Consider the following 15,875-nt stretch of genomic DNA (forward strand, 5'->3'; position numbering starts at 1 on the left):
ATGGCATGTGGCAGGCCCACTGCAGGCCCCCTGGGAAGGAGCTCTGGCCCCAGTCGTCAGCCCTGGACAACTTGAACTGCAGGGTCCCAGGCTTCGGTCTGTTTGCTTTTCATTGTAAGCGACTTCATCTCCGAGGGTCCAAGGACACCAGCTGAGGCACTGCTTAGTAAGTTGCCTGATTCAGGGTGGGCTTTGAAAGAGGGGGCTTGTAGGACACCTGCTCTCAGGTGGTCCAGCATATGTGTGGATTTTGTAGCAGGGGATGAGGAACCCAGCACAGGCCCTTCCGATATCGTCCTTCATAGGAAGAACCCCTTACCTGGCCAGGCAGTCCAGCAGAGTCCCCTGAGGTGTGGACAGAGCTGCGTAAGGGCCAGCTGACTCCCAGTATTACCACATGGACTTTTACCAAAACTACATTCTCAGGTCTGTCTTGTTTTTCCCAAGGAAACCAAATTTTCAATGTATGGAAAAACCAGTGCCATCTGGGGCTCGGAGTCATCGGACCAGGTGGAAAGTCAACCAGTATGTGATGAGAGGCTGGAGATGCTGCCAAGGGGCTGGGTCCCCCACTGACAGGGCCCAGGGCTGCTGTCCACAAAGAGCACACGATGAAGTGCATGAGGGCAGACGAGGTCCAGGCCAGGGCCACACGGTAGCCATCTCTGCTGAACAGCAGCCCTGTGAGCACACTGGGGATCATCCCCACATATTTGTAGCCACTGTAGGCCTATAGGTGGAAAGTGCTCAGTTCGCTGCATATGGTGGCCAGGTAGAGGCCCAGGAGCAGAGCTAGTCCCTCTGTCACCACCCACACCAGTGCTGTGCTTGCACACAGGCCCAGCACCTCTGGAGAGAACCTTTTCTGAATGCCCAGTGCCATTCCTGCCAGCAGCACATAGGTGATGAAGGCCATCATAGGAATGTAGAGGTTGGGGCATTGGGGTCTTGCCGTGGGGACAGAGGCACATCACTGTGACTGTACTTCACTATGTCCTTTCCATGAGATGTGATGGAGCTGCCATAGGCCATAGCCATGTTGGCCTTTGGGTCCCCAAGCAAGCGGTTGACATTGAAGGCCACCTTGGTTCCTGGGATGGGGTATCCCCCAGTTTGACTGGAATAATCACCTCTTGTATAATCAAGAGGGGAAGGGAGTCAGGAGCTGCCTGGGCCCTGTGCTTGGAACCGGGCTCCGTCACCCGAGTGATAGGCCATTGCTGCGATGCTCGCTCTCCCTGAGGGACCGCTGAGCTGCCTCGTGGGTATGATTACTAACAGAGCCACTGCTTCTCTCCTGGGGCACCAACTGCGGTTACCCAGTGGCCCAACACGTCCTGGGGCTGGCGGACTGTGGCCGCCATGTTAAGAGGTGGAGACTTAGGGATGGTGATGAGTATGCTCAGAACTCAATGTGTTGCTGCTCACTTGGATCTTTCCTATTTCTAACATGCCATGTTTGTTCCCCTGCCTCAGGGCCTTTGCAACTGGTTGTTCTTGCAGCCTCCTCCTCATAAGTGGCACTTGTAGGGTTTTGTCTTTTTTTTTTTTTTTTTTTTGAATCCATAGACACTCTACTACTGAGCTACATCCCTACCCCCTTAAATTAAATAGTATATTAATTCATTTTGAGGCATAAATTAATATACTATCTTGCTAAATCGTCCAGTCTGGTCTAAACTTGTGATCCTCTTCCTTTAGCCTCTTGACAGCTGGGATTACAGTCATGTGCTACTACTTCTTGTAGATCTTTGCAGGGCTGTTGTTTTTTTTCCTCTCATCATTCAGCTAAGAGGTTATTTGCTCAGAAACGCCTTCCCTGACTTTCCCTATAATCAACACCTCTCCTGCCTCAGTTTCTGTACCACATTTTCTCATTTTGCAGACTTCTTGGCACTGTGACATTGACTCCTTATTGTGTACCTTCCCTGTCTGCCTCTCTCATGTAATTGGAAGCTCCCTGAAAACAAGGCCAGGCCTGTCTGTCCAGCACCATACCTAGATTCCTGTCCTCTAGATTTGGCCTCACACACTTAGAAGGTATTAAACCCATTTTGCTGAGTATATAGGAAAGTTCTGTCCTAGAAGGGAACCAGGGAATGGGGAATCCAGAGGAGGAAGCCATCGCTACTCTGGGAAAGCAAGAAAGATTCCCAGGATGAGGTGAGGTCACAGCTGGACTGCCATGAGGGGCGAGGAGGTCTCCTGATCAGAATGATGATTTTAGTAATACCTGTAGGTACCACTTGTGTTTTGTGACTATTTGACATGTCATTTTATCCAAGCCTTCTAGAGCTGGGCTGGGTAGGGATCAGCCCTATTTTACAGGTGAGATCACAGCTGAAAGAGATGCCTGAGGCCCCGTGGCCAGTGGGGGTGATCCGGTGTTCCATCTAGTCACTTGAGTAAAAGTTGCTCCTGCTTCCATACCTCAGGGGATGGGCAAGAGAGGAATTGACCAGATTCTAATAATAAAGGTGTATAACCTGCTGATGTAGTCAGGTGTATAAACTGACTCAACCAACCTCTGCAATATTCCAGCAAGGACTCACTATGTTACCCAGGTTGACTTTCAACTCTTCCTTCAACCTGCCACTTCCTGCTGGGAAGTCTTTCTAATCCTATAGGTTGACCTCCGAGCCTCTGACGTTCAGGGTAGCAGCTCCCTTGGGATAGGCAGTGAAATAAGCAGGTCTGGGTGTTGCCAGGCCAAGGAGGCCCTGAGGCCAAGCTGCTCCCTCCTGCACAGGAGATGGGGTCTGTGCTCCCAAGTCGCCCCTTCAGCACCACAGATTGGGTGATGGGACTGGTGCAGGTGGATGGGGTGAGGGGAGGGAGGGTAGGGTGGTAACTGGAGGGGGGGTGGTGGAGATCTGAAGTTGGGCAGCTCACTGAACCCCGCAGGGGTCCATCCCTGCCCTGGGTGGAGCTCTCCTGCCCCCTGGAGACCATTGGAAGGATCGCCCTCTTATCCCCACTACAGTGCTATTCAAGTCTCAGGGAAGGGAGGAGCCTGCTGGACCAAGGAGGCTGCCATGTGGGTGTGGGGGAGCCAGACTGACCCTCACTGAGCTCCCACTAGGGGCCTGGCACTGCCTTGTACGATCTCGTTGAATTCTCCGAGATTCCCGAAGGAGCAGCTATTACTATGCCAGTTTACAGGTGAGGAGGCTGGGCTCTGCGAGATGAAGTGGCCAGCCCAAGGCCTCATGGTGACAGTGCCTGGCTCTCGGGCTCTCAGGACCCCTGGCTGTGGAGGAAGAAGTTCCTGGAATGGGTGAGCTCTGCACTCCAGTCCATAGTGACAGTCACCAGTGGGATTCTGTACATCATCTCCACACAGTGAGGGGCTGGGGGATGGGCCTAATGGGGAGATCCCACCGTGAGACCCAAAGCGGGTATTTTAGTCAGCTTTTTCACTGCTGTGACTAAGTGACCTGGCCAGCACAACTGTAGAGGAGGAAAAGTTTATTTGAGGGCTCACGGTTTCAGAAGTCTTAATCCATAAAAGGCCAGCTGCGTTCCTCAGGGCTCGAGGTGAGGTGAGGTGAACGAACATCATGGCAGAAAAGCATGACAGAGGGAAGCAGTTGGCATCATCAGGAAGCAGAAAGAGAGTTGCCACTCTCCAGATATAAAATATGTACCCAAAAGCCACGCCCAATAATCTCTAGCCACACCCTACCACTTCAATTAATCCCATCTGGGATGAATTCCCTGATTGGGTTAAGACTCTTTACCACCCAATCATTTCTCCTCTAAACCTTCCTGCATTGTCTCACATGTGAGCTTTTGGGGGACACCTCACATCCAAACCACAAGAGCAGGGCAGTGAATGTTCACGAGGACAGCAGGTGTGACCGCCACTGGACTCCTGTGATCGCCCCACCTTCTTTCTTGCCACCGGAGATCTCCCTTTCCTTCTGCCCATCCTGTTGCCTCTGCCTCTCCAGCGGCAGCCCGTGGAGCCCCTCCTCATCCTTCTGCCAAACCCAGCTCTTTCCTGGATTTCCATTAATTCGTTCAACAAATTTGTATTAGGTACTCATTGGGCGTGTAAGAAAAAAACCGAGACCTTTGGAATAAGCAAAATAATTGCTTCTGTCATGAAAAAGACAGGTAATGACAAATACTGGTCAGACTGGAGCAGTTGGAACCCTCAGGCATTACTGGTAGGGATGTACATGGTACAGCCCGGTCCACTGTAACCAGGACCAAACCTGAGGAGAATATTAAACCAGATGCTTGAGGCTCAGAGGGGATTAGCAGTACGTGTTTTGGTGGATGAGGGGGGCAGCAGCCTGACTCGTGGGGGTGGAGAGGGTTGGGAGAGGGCTGGGATGTGGGTGGCTATGGGGATGTGGGTGAGAGCTGGGCAGACTCTGGGAGCTCCCAACCCGTGTAGCAGGAGCTGGCTGCTGGGTTGCCCAGGCTTGGGTTGTGTGCAGCCGTAGTGATAACCTCTGTGAATCTTCATGAATGACCAAAGCCTCCTGGAATTGTGAAAGCCTGAGCGTGATCACCAGATTTCCTGACAACCCTGGCCATGACGGGAGGGGCTCCAATGGTGATTTATCAAAATAAAGAAGTTCAGCATTCCTTACACCCTGGGTCCATGCCGTGATTCATGAAGTGTGCAGCCTCCCTATTTCTTTAGCTGGGTGTGGGCAGATCCTACAGATGGATTGAGCAGAGGGTGGGAGATTGGTGCAAAAAGAGGAATTGAGGTTTCTTGTTGGAAACTAGGACTAGGCCCACCGAAGCTCCCCGTCCTTCAGGAGATCCACCTACTCCACGACAAGACTCCAGAAAGTGTTGCTCCATCTCATCTTGGGTCTGTCCCTACGGGCTATCCACACGGGCTATATCCCCGCTCCCCTGGCACCTCACAGTGCAGCGCAGGGCACGCAGCAGCTGTTGGGGGAGGGGATCTTTGTGTGACAAAAAGTACAACATCGCGGCCTTTCCCGGGATCTGCCGCCGGGGGCGCCAGCGAGGACAATCTGCGGGCCGGGTCTTCGGCCGCTCTGGCCTGCACCAGGCAGTGGGCGGTGGGCAGGCTCCGAGCCTCGCTGGAGCCTCTTTTGCACACTCGCGCCCGGGGCGTTGTCCTTTCCATGGGTTCTTCCGGGTCCGAGGCTGCACGGGCGGTGGAGCCCGAAGGCCTGGTGCGCGGCGAGGCTCCTCGGGCCTGGGCTGCACATTTCCAAGAGTCTGGACATCTTCGGCATGCTATTGTCGCGTGGGCAGCTGGCTTGTCCAGCCTCCGCGGGTCGAACTTGAGACCCTGGCCAGCAGCGGGATCCTTGGGTTCCAGAGACCCACACCTCCCCACATGCCTGCGGGGCCACGTGAGGCGGGGTGGCCCCAGGGGTCTTCATCTTTCTTCACTTTGGGCAGCGAAGAACCAGGCCATGAATGAGGTCTGCATCTGAGAAGGGCCAGACGCGGTGTTTCTTTTCTTTCTCCGCCCTGGTCCAGGATGGGAGGACCGGAGCCCTTACCTGCCCCCCTCCTGCCTTGTGGGCAGTGGAGACCTGAGCTGAACCCAGACAGGAGCAGGAGCGGGTGGCAGCCTGCAGCTCATCCCGGAGCTGCAGGTGTTCCGCCTGGGGATCTCTTCTGGTGTCAGTACTTTTTACAATTGAAGATACTGAAGTGGCCTACACTGGGCTCCCAGCAGAAGCTGCCAAATCTAACCACCAGCCCCTGGTCCTCATGTGCACTCTGTCCAGCTCTTGATGCTGGCCACCTCTGTCTCATTAGGGAACCGCTCCGGGCAGCTCAGGCCCCTGGTTCCTCCCTACGGTCTGGGCTTCTCTTTAGGTCTCTAAAAGGATTTTTGAATGAGATTCACTCCTTCTCTCCTAACTTCCCTGTGCTGCTTCAATGACCAGCACCTGCTCCCGGCCACACTCAGGGATGCTGACTCCCAGACCTGCTTCCCACCATGTTTCTCCTCAGAGGTGGAGCCCTGGTAGCAAATGACATCCTGGACATGGGCCTCTGGGTGTCTGGGGAGGCCCTCAGGGAAGCTTGCCTGAGATGGTGGTGCCATCATCTGCCTGGCCTATGTGTCATGGGACCTGGTGTGGGGTCAGAGAAAGAACTGAAAGGAGGAAGAAGACTTCCCTACACAATACCTCCTTAGGCTCAATGTGGCCTTTTCGTATCTTCAGGTTCCTGACTAGGAGCGCTTATATGGCAGCAAGCTCCGGGGGCCCAGGAGAACCTCATAACACGTGTGTGCACATGCCCCTGCATGTATGTGTCCGCAGGTGCTTCTTGGGTAGAGAAAACCCCAGCGCTGTGGGAACAGGGTAAGGAGTCAGGCTTGGGTCGTCAGATGGGAAGTTCACCCGGGAAATCATCAGAACTTCCTATGATGATTTAAGAACTGAGCTGAGCTCCTTTAAGGGAGTGCCTTTAACAATGACCTTCAAAGGGGACAGGCATGTTCTTTGAAAGCCAACTTTGATAGGGACAAAGGTGGAGCCTTCCTCCCTCCCCAGACCCCTGAGGGCTCTGGATTTTTAAAGGAGGTCACCATGGAGCCTGCGGCCCACAGCAGTGGGTTACTGGTAGGACCCATTCTGACCAAGCCTGGGGTTCAGGCTCCCCTGTCTTCTTCCCTATGGCTTGGCTGTGGTTCTCTCTCAGCCTGCCAGCACCACACCCATAGGCAAGAGGGTTGACCCCACTCCTTCTGCCTCATGTCCTGGGATTAGAAGACTGATCACCCTAACTTGTCCCAGTTTTCTGCCCCAGAGACCTGCCAACCCCTTGTTCAAGTCCTTATGCAAGCCAGTTTCTTTGATTCAAGGACTTCTAGAAGAGCCTCTCCCTGACCCTCCAGGAACACCCACGTGGTCCCTTTCTGCTCCCTGCCTGGGCTGTCCAGCACCCTGTCCCAACTCCACAGCCACCTTCTGCAGGAAGCCTTCCTGACTGCCCAGCTGGTATCCTCCTTTTACTGTTCTCTCAAGGTCAGGCATTTTTTTGTCCTAGGGCCTCATCCCACACCACATTTTATTTTCATCAGGCTGGGATTCTTCACCACAGTGACCCTAATCCTGGCACAAAGTAGGTACTAAGGAAAAGTTTCCTGCATGTACAAATGGATGGGGGATTCAGGCATTTTTTATCTTGTTAAACACACACACACACACACACACACACACACACACACACACAGGGGGCTGGGGAGAGAGAGAGAAGAGAAAGAAGATTGAAACCAGTGGGGCTTAATCACTGAACCACATCCCAAGTCCTTTTTATTTTTTATTTTGAGACAGGGTCTTGCTACTCGATACATTGCTTAGGGCTTGCTAAATTGTTGAGACTGCCCTCAAACTTGTGATACTCTTGCCTCAGCCTTCCAAGTCACTGGAATTACCGGCATGTGCCACCACGCCCAGCTTTAAAAAATATTTGACACAGGGCCCTGCTTTGTTGCCCAGGCTGCCCTAGTGCCTGGGCTTAAGTGATTCCCCCACCTCAACCTCCCAAATAGCTGGGTCTACAGGCATTTTTCCCTGGCTAAACTGTCATAGATTTTGAATGAGGATCAGCAGATGTTAAGTCTGCTCTCAATAATGTCTTGGAGACTCATGATCAGAGGCCTAATTTTCTCAAGAAGTTTGACTCCTGTGTAAGCTTTAAGATGGAGCCCGTGACAAGGCATTATCACCCAGAATTACTCTGAGCCAAGCTGTGGCCCAGATCCTGTTTCATCTGCAAGCTCCAACTCTAGCCCACCCAGGGCATGGCCTGTGGAGATTTGGTACACCTTGATAGGTTTTAATGGGCTCTGAACCATGACCTGTCTTGATGATTTTCATGAGGGATTTTGTTCTTGATATCCTAGCACCACCTGCCCACTCCCATCTCAGGCTGATAACTCACAGGAACCAGGTATTATGGTTTGGATATGAGGTGCCAGACAGCTCCTGTTAATCCAGGAATATTCAGAGGTAAAATGATCAGATTATGAGAGCCATGATCTGATCAGTTCATCCTAGTTTGAATGAACTGCATGGTAACCACTGTCAGGTGGGGTGTGGCTGGAGGAGGTGAGTCACTGGGGTATGGCCTGGAAAGGCTCATCCTCCCCGCACCCCCCCCCCCCATCTCTGCTTACCCTCCATGAGCTGAGCAGCTTTCCTCCACTGGGCCCTTCCCTGGCCATGCCCTGCCCTCTCCTCAGGTCTAGGGCGATGGAGTTGGCCGTCTAAGGACTGAGACCTCTGAAACTGTGAGCACCAAATAAACTTTCCCTCCTTTAAGTTGTTCTTATTGATCATTTTGGTTAAAGAGACACAGAAGCTAAGACACTGGGCATGTCTTAGACTTCTGGCTCAGGTGGGTGACTGCAGAGCCGCTTTCGAGTGTACACAGCATCGAGTGAACGTGGCATGCACACACATGTGCCCCCTCCCCTGCAGAGCCAGAGAAAGACATGCTGAACCAGAGGGACCAGTTTTATTAGATTCCAGCAAGACTATACAGCACATGTTTCATGCAGATTAACTGTGTCTTTGCTGCCCCTGGGGGAGGAGCACTTCCACTGCCAACTCCTTCAATGGCATATCAAGGGGTGGGCGTCAAGGGGACCCTTCAATATATTCTGCATGAGGGACAGTTGGGATCATGACTGGGGGTGGAGGTGAGACAGTGGGCAGCTGAGGGCCCCTGGGGCCTTGAGTCTTCAGAGGTTCAGGAACCATAGGACCTTGGTCCTTTGCTGGTGCTGGCACCAGAGGATCTTGATCCTTCAGAGGCACCGGGATTATAGGAATTTGCTTCTTCACAGGCTCAGTGACCATGGGAACTTGATTCTTTGGAGGCTCTAAGACGATAGGACCTTGATCCTTGGCTAGTGCTGGGATAATGGGGTCTTGGTTCTTCACTGACTCATGGAACACAGGGCCTTGATTCTTTACAGGTAACATAACCACAGAATCATGATCCTTCAGATGCTCAGTGGCCACTACATCTTGACCCTTGACTGGCTCTGGGACCACTAAACCTTGATTCTTTCCAGGCCCAGAGACTGTGGGATCTTCACTCTTTATAGGTGCTATGACCATGGCACTTTGATCCTTCTGATGCTCTGGGACCATGGGACCTTGATCCTTAGCAGGTGGCGGGACCATAGGACTTTGCTTTTTCCCAAGTTCAGGGACCACAGGACTTTGATCCTTCAGAGATGCTGGCACCATGGAATCATGATCTAAAACTCTAGCTGGAACCATAGGACTTTGATTCTTTTCAGGCTCTGGGACCAAGGGATCTTGGTCCTTGGCTGGTGCTGAAATCATGGAACCTTCATTCTTTAAAGGTACAGAGACCCTGTGATCTTGATCCTTGACTGGTTCTGGGACCTTAGAACCTAGATCCTTTGGAGGTTCTGGGACCACAGGACTTTGATCTTTCAGGGACCCTGGAACCACAGGACCTTGCTCCTTTGGAGGTCCTGGGACCACAGGACCTTGCTCCTTTGGAGGTCCTGGGACCACAGGACCTTGCTCCTTTGGAGGTCCTGGGACCACGGGACCTTGCTCCTTTGGAGGCTCTTGGACTATAGGGCCTTGATCTTTCAGAAGCCCTGGGACCACAGGGCATTGATCCTTGTCTGACTCTGTGGCTACAGGACCTTGATTCTTACGGGTCTCTCCAGCAGGTTGGACTGGGCTCCTGCAAAGGAGAAAAAGGTGGTCACTGTGAGAACAGAGCTCAGGCCAGGGATAGGGCAGAGCACAGATTGCCTGATAAGACTTGGCCTCGTGGAGCCTGGGCAGGGCAGTTCTTGTTGGCAAGCCAGGAGGAGAATCTGATTTCTGCGTTAGTGAAAACATGGGGTGGGGTGAGGGGCAGGCTCAGGAACCAGTCATTCAATGTGTTTGCCAATTGATTATAACCTGCATGTGGCACAGGGGACGGTGCCTGGGTGACAATGACAGTACTGCAGCTGGACTTGGAGTCATCCCGTGGGCATCCCAGTTGCCAGTCCAGCCCACACGCCACCCAGGCCCCTACTTATCCCTCCAGGATTGTGGCCCCATCCCGGAAGCCCCATCTTAGCTGTCCACTCATGTGACCCTACGGGCCAGACTACTCTTGTTTTCAAGGATTCCAAGTTTATGTTCCTTCCTAGTGGCATTGTTAGGGGCTGACTTCTGGGAAGGGCAAGGGGTCCACAGCAAAACCAGAGAGGGGGTAGTGGAATGTCTTCCTCCCCAAACCCGTAAAGGGAAAAGTATTTATTACTGATATTATTTAGAATGGTAAGCACAGGATAATAATAAAAACTAGATTGGCTTTTAACTAGTTCCAGTATTGCTTTTAAATTCTCTAGAGTCAGCGTACCCTATTATTTCCTACAACACTCCCACCACACCCCACCTTTGGTAGGCAACTGGCTGGGCCTCCCCATTCAGGCAGTGAGGGGACCCTGTCCCTCCCTCCATCTCCACTTCCGTTTCCTTACTCTCCTTGAACACTTGCGCTCATTTGCTCCAAAGCTTTTGGACTTATTTCCTGTAGCCAAGAGCCCAAAGCTCTCACCAGAGTCCTCACTGCAGCCACCTCCCTTTCCTTTGGCTCGCCCACCTGCAGAGAGTAGGTGACAAACATGACCACACGCAGATCTGGCCAGCCCTCTGGTGTAGAGCACACACCCCTTCCTTGCAGGCCAGACTGTAAGTCACCACTCAAGAGACCAGCACCACAGACCCTGGCACACCTAGGCACCTAGCGCCTTCCAGATCACTTCTCATAAAACGCGGCAGCCCTGGGAAGCACACAGATCTAGATTTTAGATGAAGAAACTGAGGTCCAGAGAGGGCAAGTGATGGAGGCGATGAGAAGACATATGGGGACTAGGGTCTGGGTCTTTCTGCCCTCAGACCTGTGTTCTTTCTCCTCCGGTGCCTGGGCACATAGCAGATGCTCAGTACAAGGTAGTTCTTATTGTTACTCTTACACTTCACGACAAGGTTTGTGAGCTTAGAACCACGTCAGCATTTCCACTGTTCCTCCAAGCTGTCAGAGGAATCGTCTTACCTGCTTCTTACCGCTGCTCCAGTAAGCCCTCCCCCTGGCACCGCTTCCCCAGCTCACTACCGGTCAGTCTCTCTGGGCCTCACTTGTCATCTATTCACTGGGAATAGCAAAATTCCTCAGAAATTTGTGATGGTAGAGGTCTGTACAGAGAGTCCTTTGAACCAAGATAGCATTGAGCAGTTTTATGATTATTTCTCTATTTGGTTAGAAGTAACATTACAGAAATTTGGGCTGTTTTTATTCTGCTGAGTAATCGTGATCTAGAAGCTTTTTGCTGTATTTGGCATCTCAAGCTGCCTGGGGCTGATCCCTCTCATCAGGGGTACATTGTGGCGGGCAGCCTGTCTATCTAATTCTGAGCATCACAGTAGTGGGAGAGCTGAGGGCCTTCTGGCTCAGCACAATGCAGAGGACAGTTGTCCTGGTCACCAGTAGGACTTAGTATTAGAGGACAGAGCCAGGCAAGCCCGTTGAGGAGTATGCAGAATTCAAAGATGGTACTACGACCTCTCTAGTCATTGGTGGCTAGCCAGAGCAGAAAATGAAAAACTGAATTCAGAATGGAATCAAGCAGGGAATCCATTAGTGTTATCCTCTCAGGACATGAGGTGAGCTGGACACAGTCATCCTATTGGGCCGATGAAGTTTAGAGGAGACAAAAGAAGGTGACCAGGGCTAAGTCTGATCTGAGGGGCTAGGGCTACAGAACTACCCAGTTAGCAGGACAGGGGAGGGCCCTGTTGGCATGGAGATCATAAACAAGGCAGGCCCATCTGCCATAGCCGTAGCAGGAAACAAGTTTCTCTGGATGTTTACGGAATTGCCTCCCATGCCACCCCTGAACCTCAGTTTAATGAACCCTCTCAGTCAGTTGTGTGCTAATCCCAAATTTGTGAGGATCAATAACCTTATATTGCTTTAATTAGTAAACAGTTTCCCTTAGTAGTTAAGTGTCTTTAATCATGGGACAGTTTAGAATTAAGATTAGAAATAAGCTAATCAAACCCAAACTATTACCTTTTTATTGTATTAACTTTAGGAAAAATCTGCTCTGACTTAACTGGAAAGTATGTGTAATGTTTAAGATAATTTGGCGTATTAGAATAACAGATTCATTTTGTGATTGCAATATAGAATGTATAATTGAATAATTAAGTTAGACTTGTAATTTATTTTATTTTTTTCTTATGTACTTTTTTCTTTTTATAAAGAAGCTTATAAATATAATAGGATATCAAATGAATAATTAAAACCCTTTTGGTGGACTCAGGTGGCACACACCTGAGTCCCAACTACTGGGAATGCTAAGATGGGAGGATCACTTGAGCTCAGGAGTTCCAGACCATCCTAGGCAACAGAGTGAGGCCCTGTCTCTAAACAAACCCTTCTGGGATGTACTACTGATGATAAAGGCCTGAGCATCTACCTCCTATATTTTATTATGAAATAAAATCTGGGGGTAAGAGGTTTGCTGACACTGAGTCACTTTCTTGGGCATTTTAAAGATAAGTAATCCTGGATATTTTAAGTAAGCAGATCAAATGGCAGAACTCTAACTTTTCTTCATGTTGAGAAAAGCGAAATTCAACTTCTTATTTGTACCATCAAAAATTCTGGTGAGTGGCACTTGGGAGGAAAGTAAATAGGCATTAAACCCTTACAAGTGACTGCCCTTCATGGCATTTGATGGGATGAAGTAAAGGGAGACAGGATCCAACCTGTCTGCAGGGTGCTTTGGGGAAGAAAAGCTTCTGGCTTTGCCCTGGCACTGCCAGTGAAAGCCTGGCAGGCTATTTCTTGCATAGCTCCAGGCAAGTCATTAATCTATGAAATTAGACTTGTAATTTAAAGTTGAAAAGTATAAGAAAGCTACGAACTGTACAAACAACAATGGGACTTTTGTGACAACCCAATAGCCACCATATTTTTATGCTCCATTTATTTTAAAGTACTGACAATTTAACTTAAATTATTTAGGGAAATTAAGTTATAACTTTCTTCTTAAAAGAGATTGTGACATTCCACTGGATTTTTGATTTTATAAATTAAGCATTCATTTTTAAAACCAAAGTGGCCTTGACAGGTTTTCCTATGCACAAAACGGCCCTCAAGGACACCATGAAAACCTCATTGGCGCTGACTCTCACCACTTGTCTCCACAGTTCCCTGCCAGTCTCCCCATCTGTAAAAAGCCCACCCGCTCCAGTGGTGCTGGGGGCCTCACAGTGCTGAGTGAGACAAGCCGCCGCTTCGGTGGAAGAGAGCATGTGGCTTGGCTGGTAGATGTGGGCTGGATTCACCCTCCTCAGCCACAGGCCAGCTGCACTGGGCATGGCCGACCTGCACGATTGAACCTGATTCTCTGGGCCAGCTGCAGATACTCTCAGGACAGCACCGGACACAGGTCCTCTGCCTCCCCGCCTGGGCTCCTTGTCAGTTCTGACCTCTCAAAATCGAGAAAGATCAGCTGCATTTAACTTGGCTTCTGGGCTGCTCATGGCCTGAGAGCTCTTGGGCAATTACTCAACCACGCAGACCTTAGTTTCCCCACCTGTAAAATGGGGATTAAAAATTAAAGTGTCAGGTTCTGTTAGGACAGAGGATCAGAGGGTCCCATTAGGCAGGAACCCAAGTCATAATTCCTGGCATTTGTAGAGTGCTCAGGTGTATTATACAAATAAATCCATCCCCATGGTAATGGTAAGGATGGTTTATTTCCTTCGACCCTCAGGCAGCATGGAGGAAGGCCCTCCTCTGACCCTTTCTCCCTCCTTGGTCCTTCCATGCTGTTTACAGCCTCTCTGTGCTATGTCTGCTGTTTCTGCCTCCTGGGTCACCTCTTCCACCCCTTTTTCCTGCAGAAGCCCTGAATGTCCTTGAAGGCTTGGCCTGGGTCCCACCTCCTCACAATTTGTTCCTGTGCATGTGTCTCCAAATCAGTTTCATTTGCAGCTCCCTGTAGCATCACTTTACAGTCTGTCTCCACATTCCTGGATACCCCAGCTGCCAGTCAGCTTTCCCTATGTGAGCTCCCCAAAGGCAGGGGCTGTGCTTGTCACCTGCAGCCCCATTGCCCAGCACAGCATCTAGAACAAAGAGGCCAAACAGAAAGATTATCATTGCTGAAATATAGTTCACCCTCTATTCCTGGCCCCACCCAGGAACCCAGAGTCATCAGAGTCATCCTTGACATCCTCCTCTCCCTCAAAACCTTCACCTAATCCCCCAGCCCCGTCTATTCCACCTCCACTTGCCATGCCTCATCTCTCTAGACCACTGTCACAGCCTCCTAACTGGAGCCCCAGGTCCCATCTTTCTGGCTCTTCTCCAAAGTATTCTCCATACTGAGATCATTATCTTTCAAGAAAACAAACCTGGTCCTGTCCCTTCACAACCCTTCAATGGCTTCTCCTTGCATGGAGAATAAAGAGTAAGGTCTGTTCTGTGGTCATCCAGCTGAGTAGCCTGCTCCTACCATCTCCCTGGCTCCTGGGCCCCAGCCCCCAGGGTTCATCCTGTTCCTTCCACCTGCCTAGCTCCTTCCCATTTTACAGCTTTTGCACATGCTGCTGTCTCCTGGGAAATTCTCCTGCCCCCTCCTCACCTGATTAACACCTGCTCATCCTCACATCTTCTCACTGGAGTACTGCAGAACCTTCCCTGTGGCCAGGCCCCCCACTGCCAGCTCACCTGTCCCTGAAACTTTCTTTTCTCTTCTTTTTCTTAGCAATTTCTTATATTCTTTTAGAGTAATGTTTCTCCTACTAGATGAAAGTATTCAAAGGGGAGGGAATAAGTCTGTTTTGTACACCATTGTATCCTCTATACCTAAAACTGTCCCTGACCCAGGGAGTCCAGACTAAATACATTCCAATGAGTGAACACACACGAGCCTTTTTGGCTAGGGATATAGCTCAGTGGTACAGTGCCTGCCTAGCAAGCATGAAGCCCTGGTTCAATCCCTAGTGCAGGAGGAAAAAAAAATAAAAATTAAAAAAAGCCTTTCTGCTTTCTGTGCCAGATTCTGACTTCTTTGCAAAACTTAACCTTCCAAGGTTAGTTGTGACTTCCTAAGTCTGAGACACTTCACATTCTGCCTTTTCTTGTTTCCACGGAGACAGTCAAGGCCTCCCAAGTACACACACACTGACACTGGATCTGTGCTTTACAGAGCCAGAAGCAGCATCACAGGGCCCTGTCCTAGGCTAGTTGGAGAAAGGCCTCCATTGCCTCCCACTGATTCCTGTTCTTGCATACAATTCTGATCCCATAATCTGCCCATATTTATTTTTTTTCTTTCCATATCATCTCCTGTTGTACCATCAAAGCAGACCAGAGGTACACAACGCTCCCAGCATAGGGTCCTGTCCTAGAATCCCCTGCCTTCCACAAGGTGGAAAAGCCCCAAGGAAGAAAGAGACCCTTATTAACTGGGCAATAACTATGTGTCAGGCCTGTAATGGAGGTTTTAAGATACACTGTTACAAGGGATTTAAAGAGGAACCTCTTGGAGGAGAAACTGCGCCCACTGGCCTGAGGCTGATAGAGCTGAATTCCAGTGTCGACCTAGCCACAAGGTGGCATCATGGCTACACAGTCTCCAAGCCTCAGTTTCCTTATCTTTAAAAGGGGGATTAGCTGAGCGCTCACAGACTGACTCCTGGAATCCAGGTTATGTAAATGGTAACCACAAAGAGGGACTTACGATCTGGCAGAGTGGGCAACGAGCTCTCCTACAGCCACACAGCAAATGCACAGTCGGCTCCAGATGAAAACATGGGCCTTCCAGCACCTCAGTGGGTGGGTGGAAG

At 50.6% G+C, this 15,875-nt stretch overlaps 1 protein-coding gene and 1 pseudogene across 2 annotated transcripts in view; both read right to left on the bottom strand.

Moving 5' to 3' along the window:
* Positions 1-447: 447 nt before the first annotated feature.
* Positions 448-1,360, bottom strand: LOC306640088 (protein YIF1A-like; annotated as a pseudogene). The gene has a single exon. The product of its transcript is annotated as a protein YIF1A-like (transcript).
* Positions 1,361-8,462: 7,102 nt separating this feature from the next.
* The window catches only part of MAP6 (microtubule associated protein 6), a 71,192-nt gene continuing 63,779 nt past the window's right edge, over positions 8,463-15,875 (bottom strand). Inside the window, exon 4 of the mRNA XM_079104077.1 lies at positions 8,463-9,696. Coding sequence (XP_078960203.1) covers positions 8,604-9,696 — 1,093 coding nt within the window. The 3' untranslated portion in view covers positions 8,463-8,603. The remainder of the gene's footprint in view (positions 9,697-15,875) is intronic.

The sequence above is a fragment of the Sciurus vulgaris genome (assembly GCF_902686455.1).
Source record: "Sciurus vulgaris genome assembly, chromosome: 11".
Classification (NCBI taxonomy): Eukaryota; Metazoa; Chordata; class Mammalia; order Rodentia; family Sciuridae; genus Sciurus; species Sciurus vulgaris.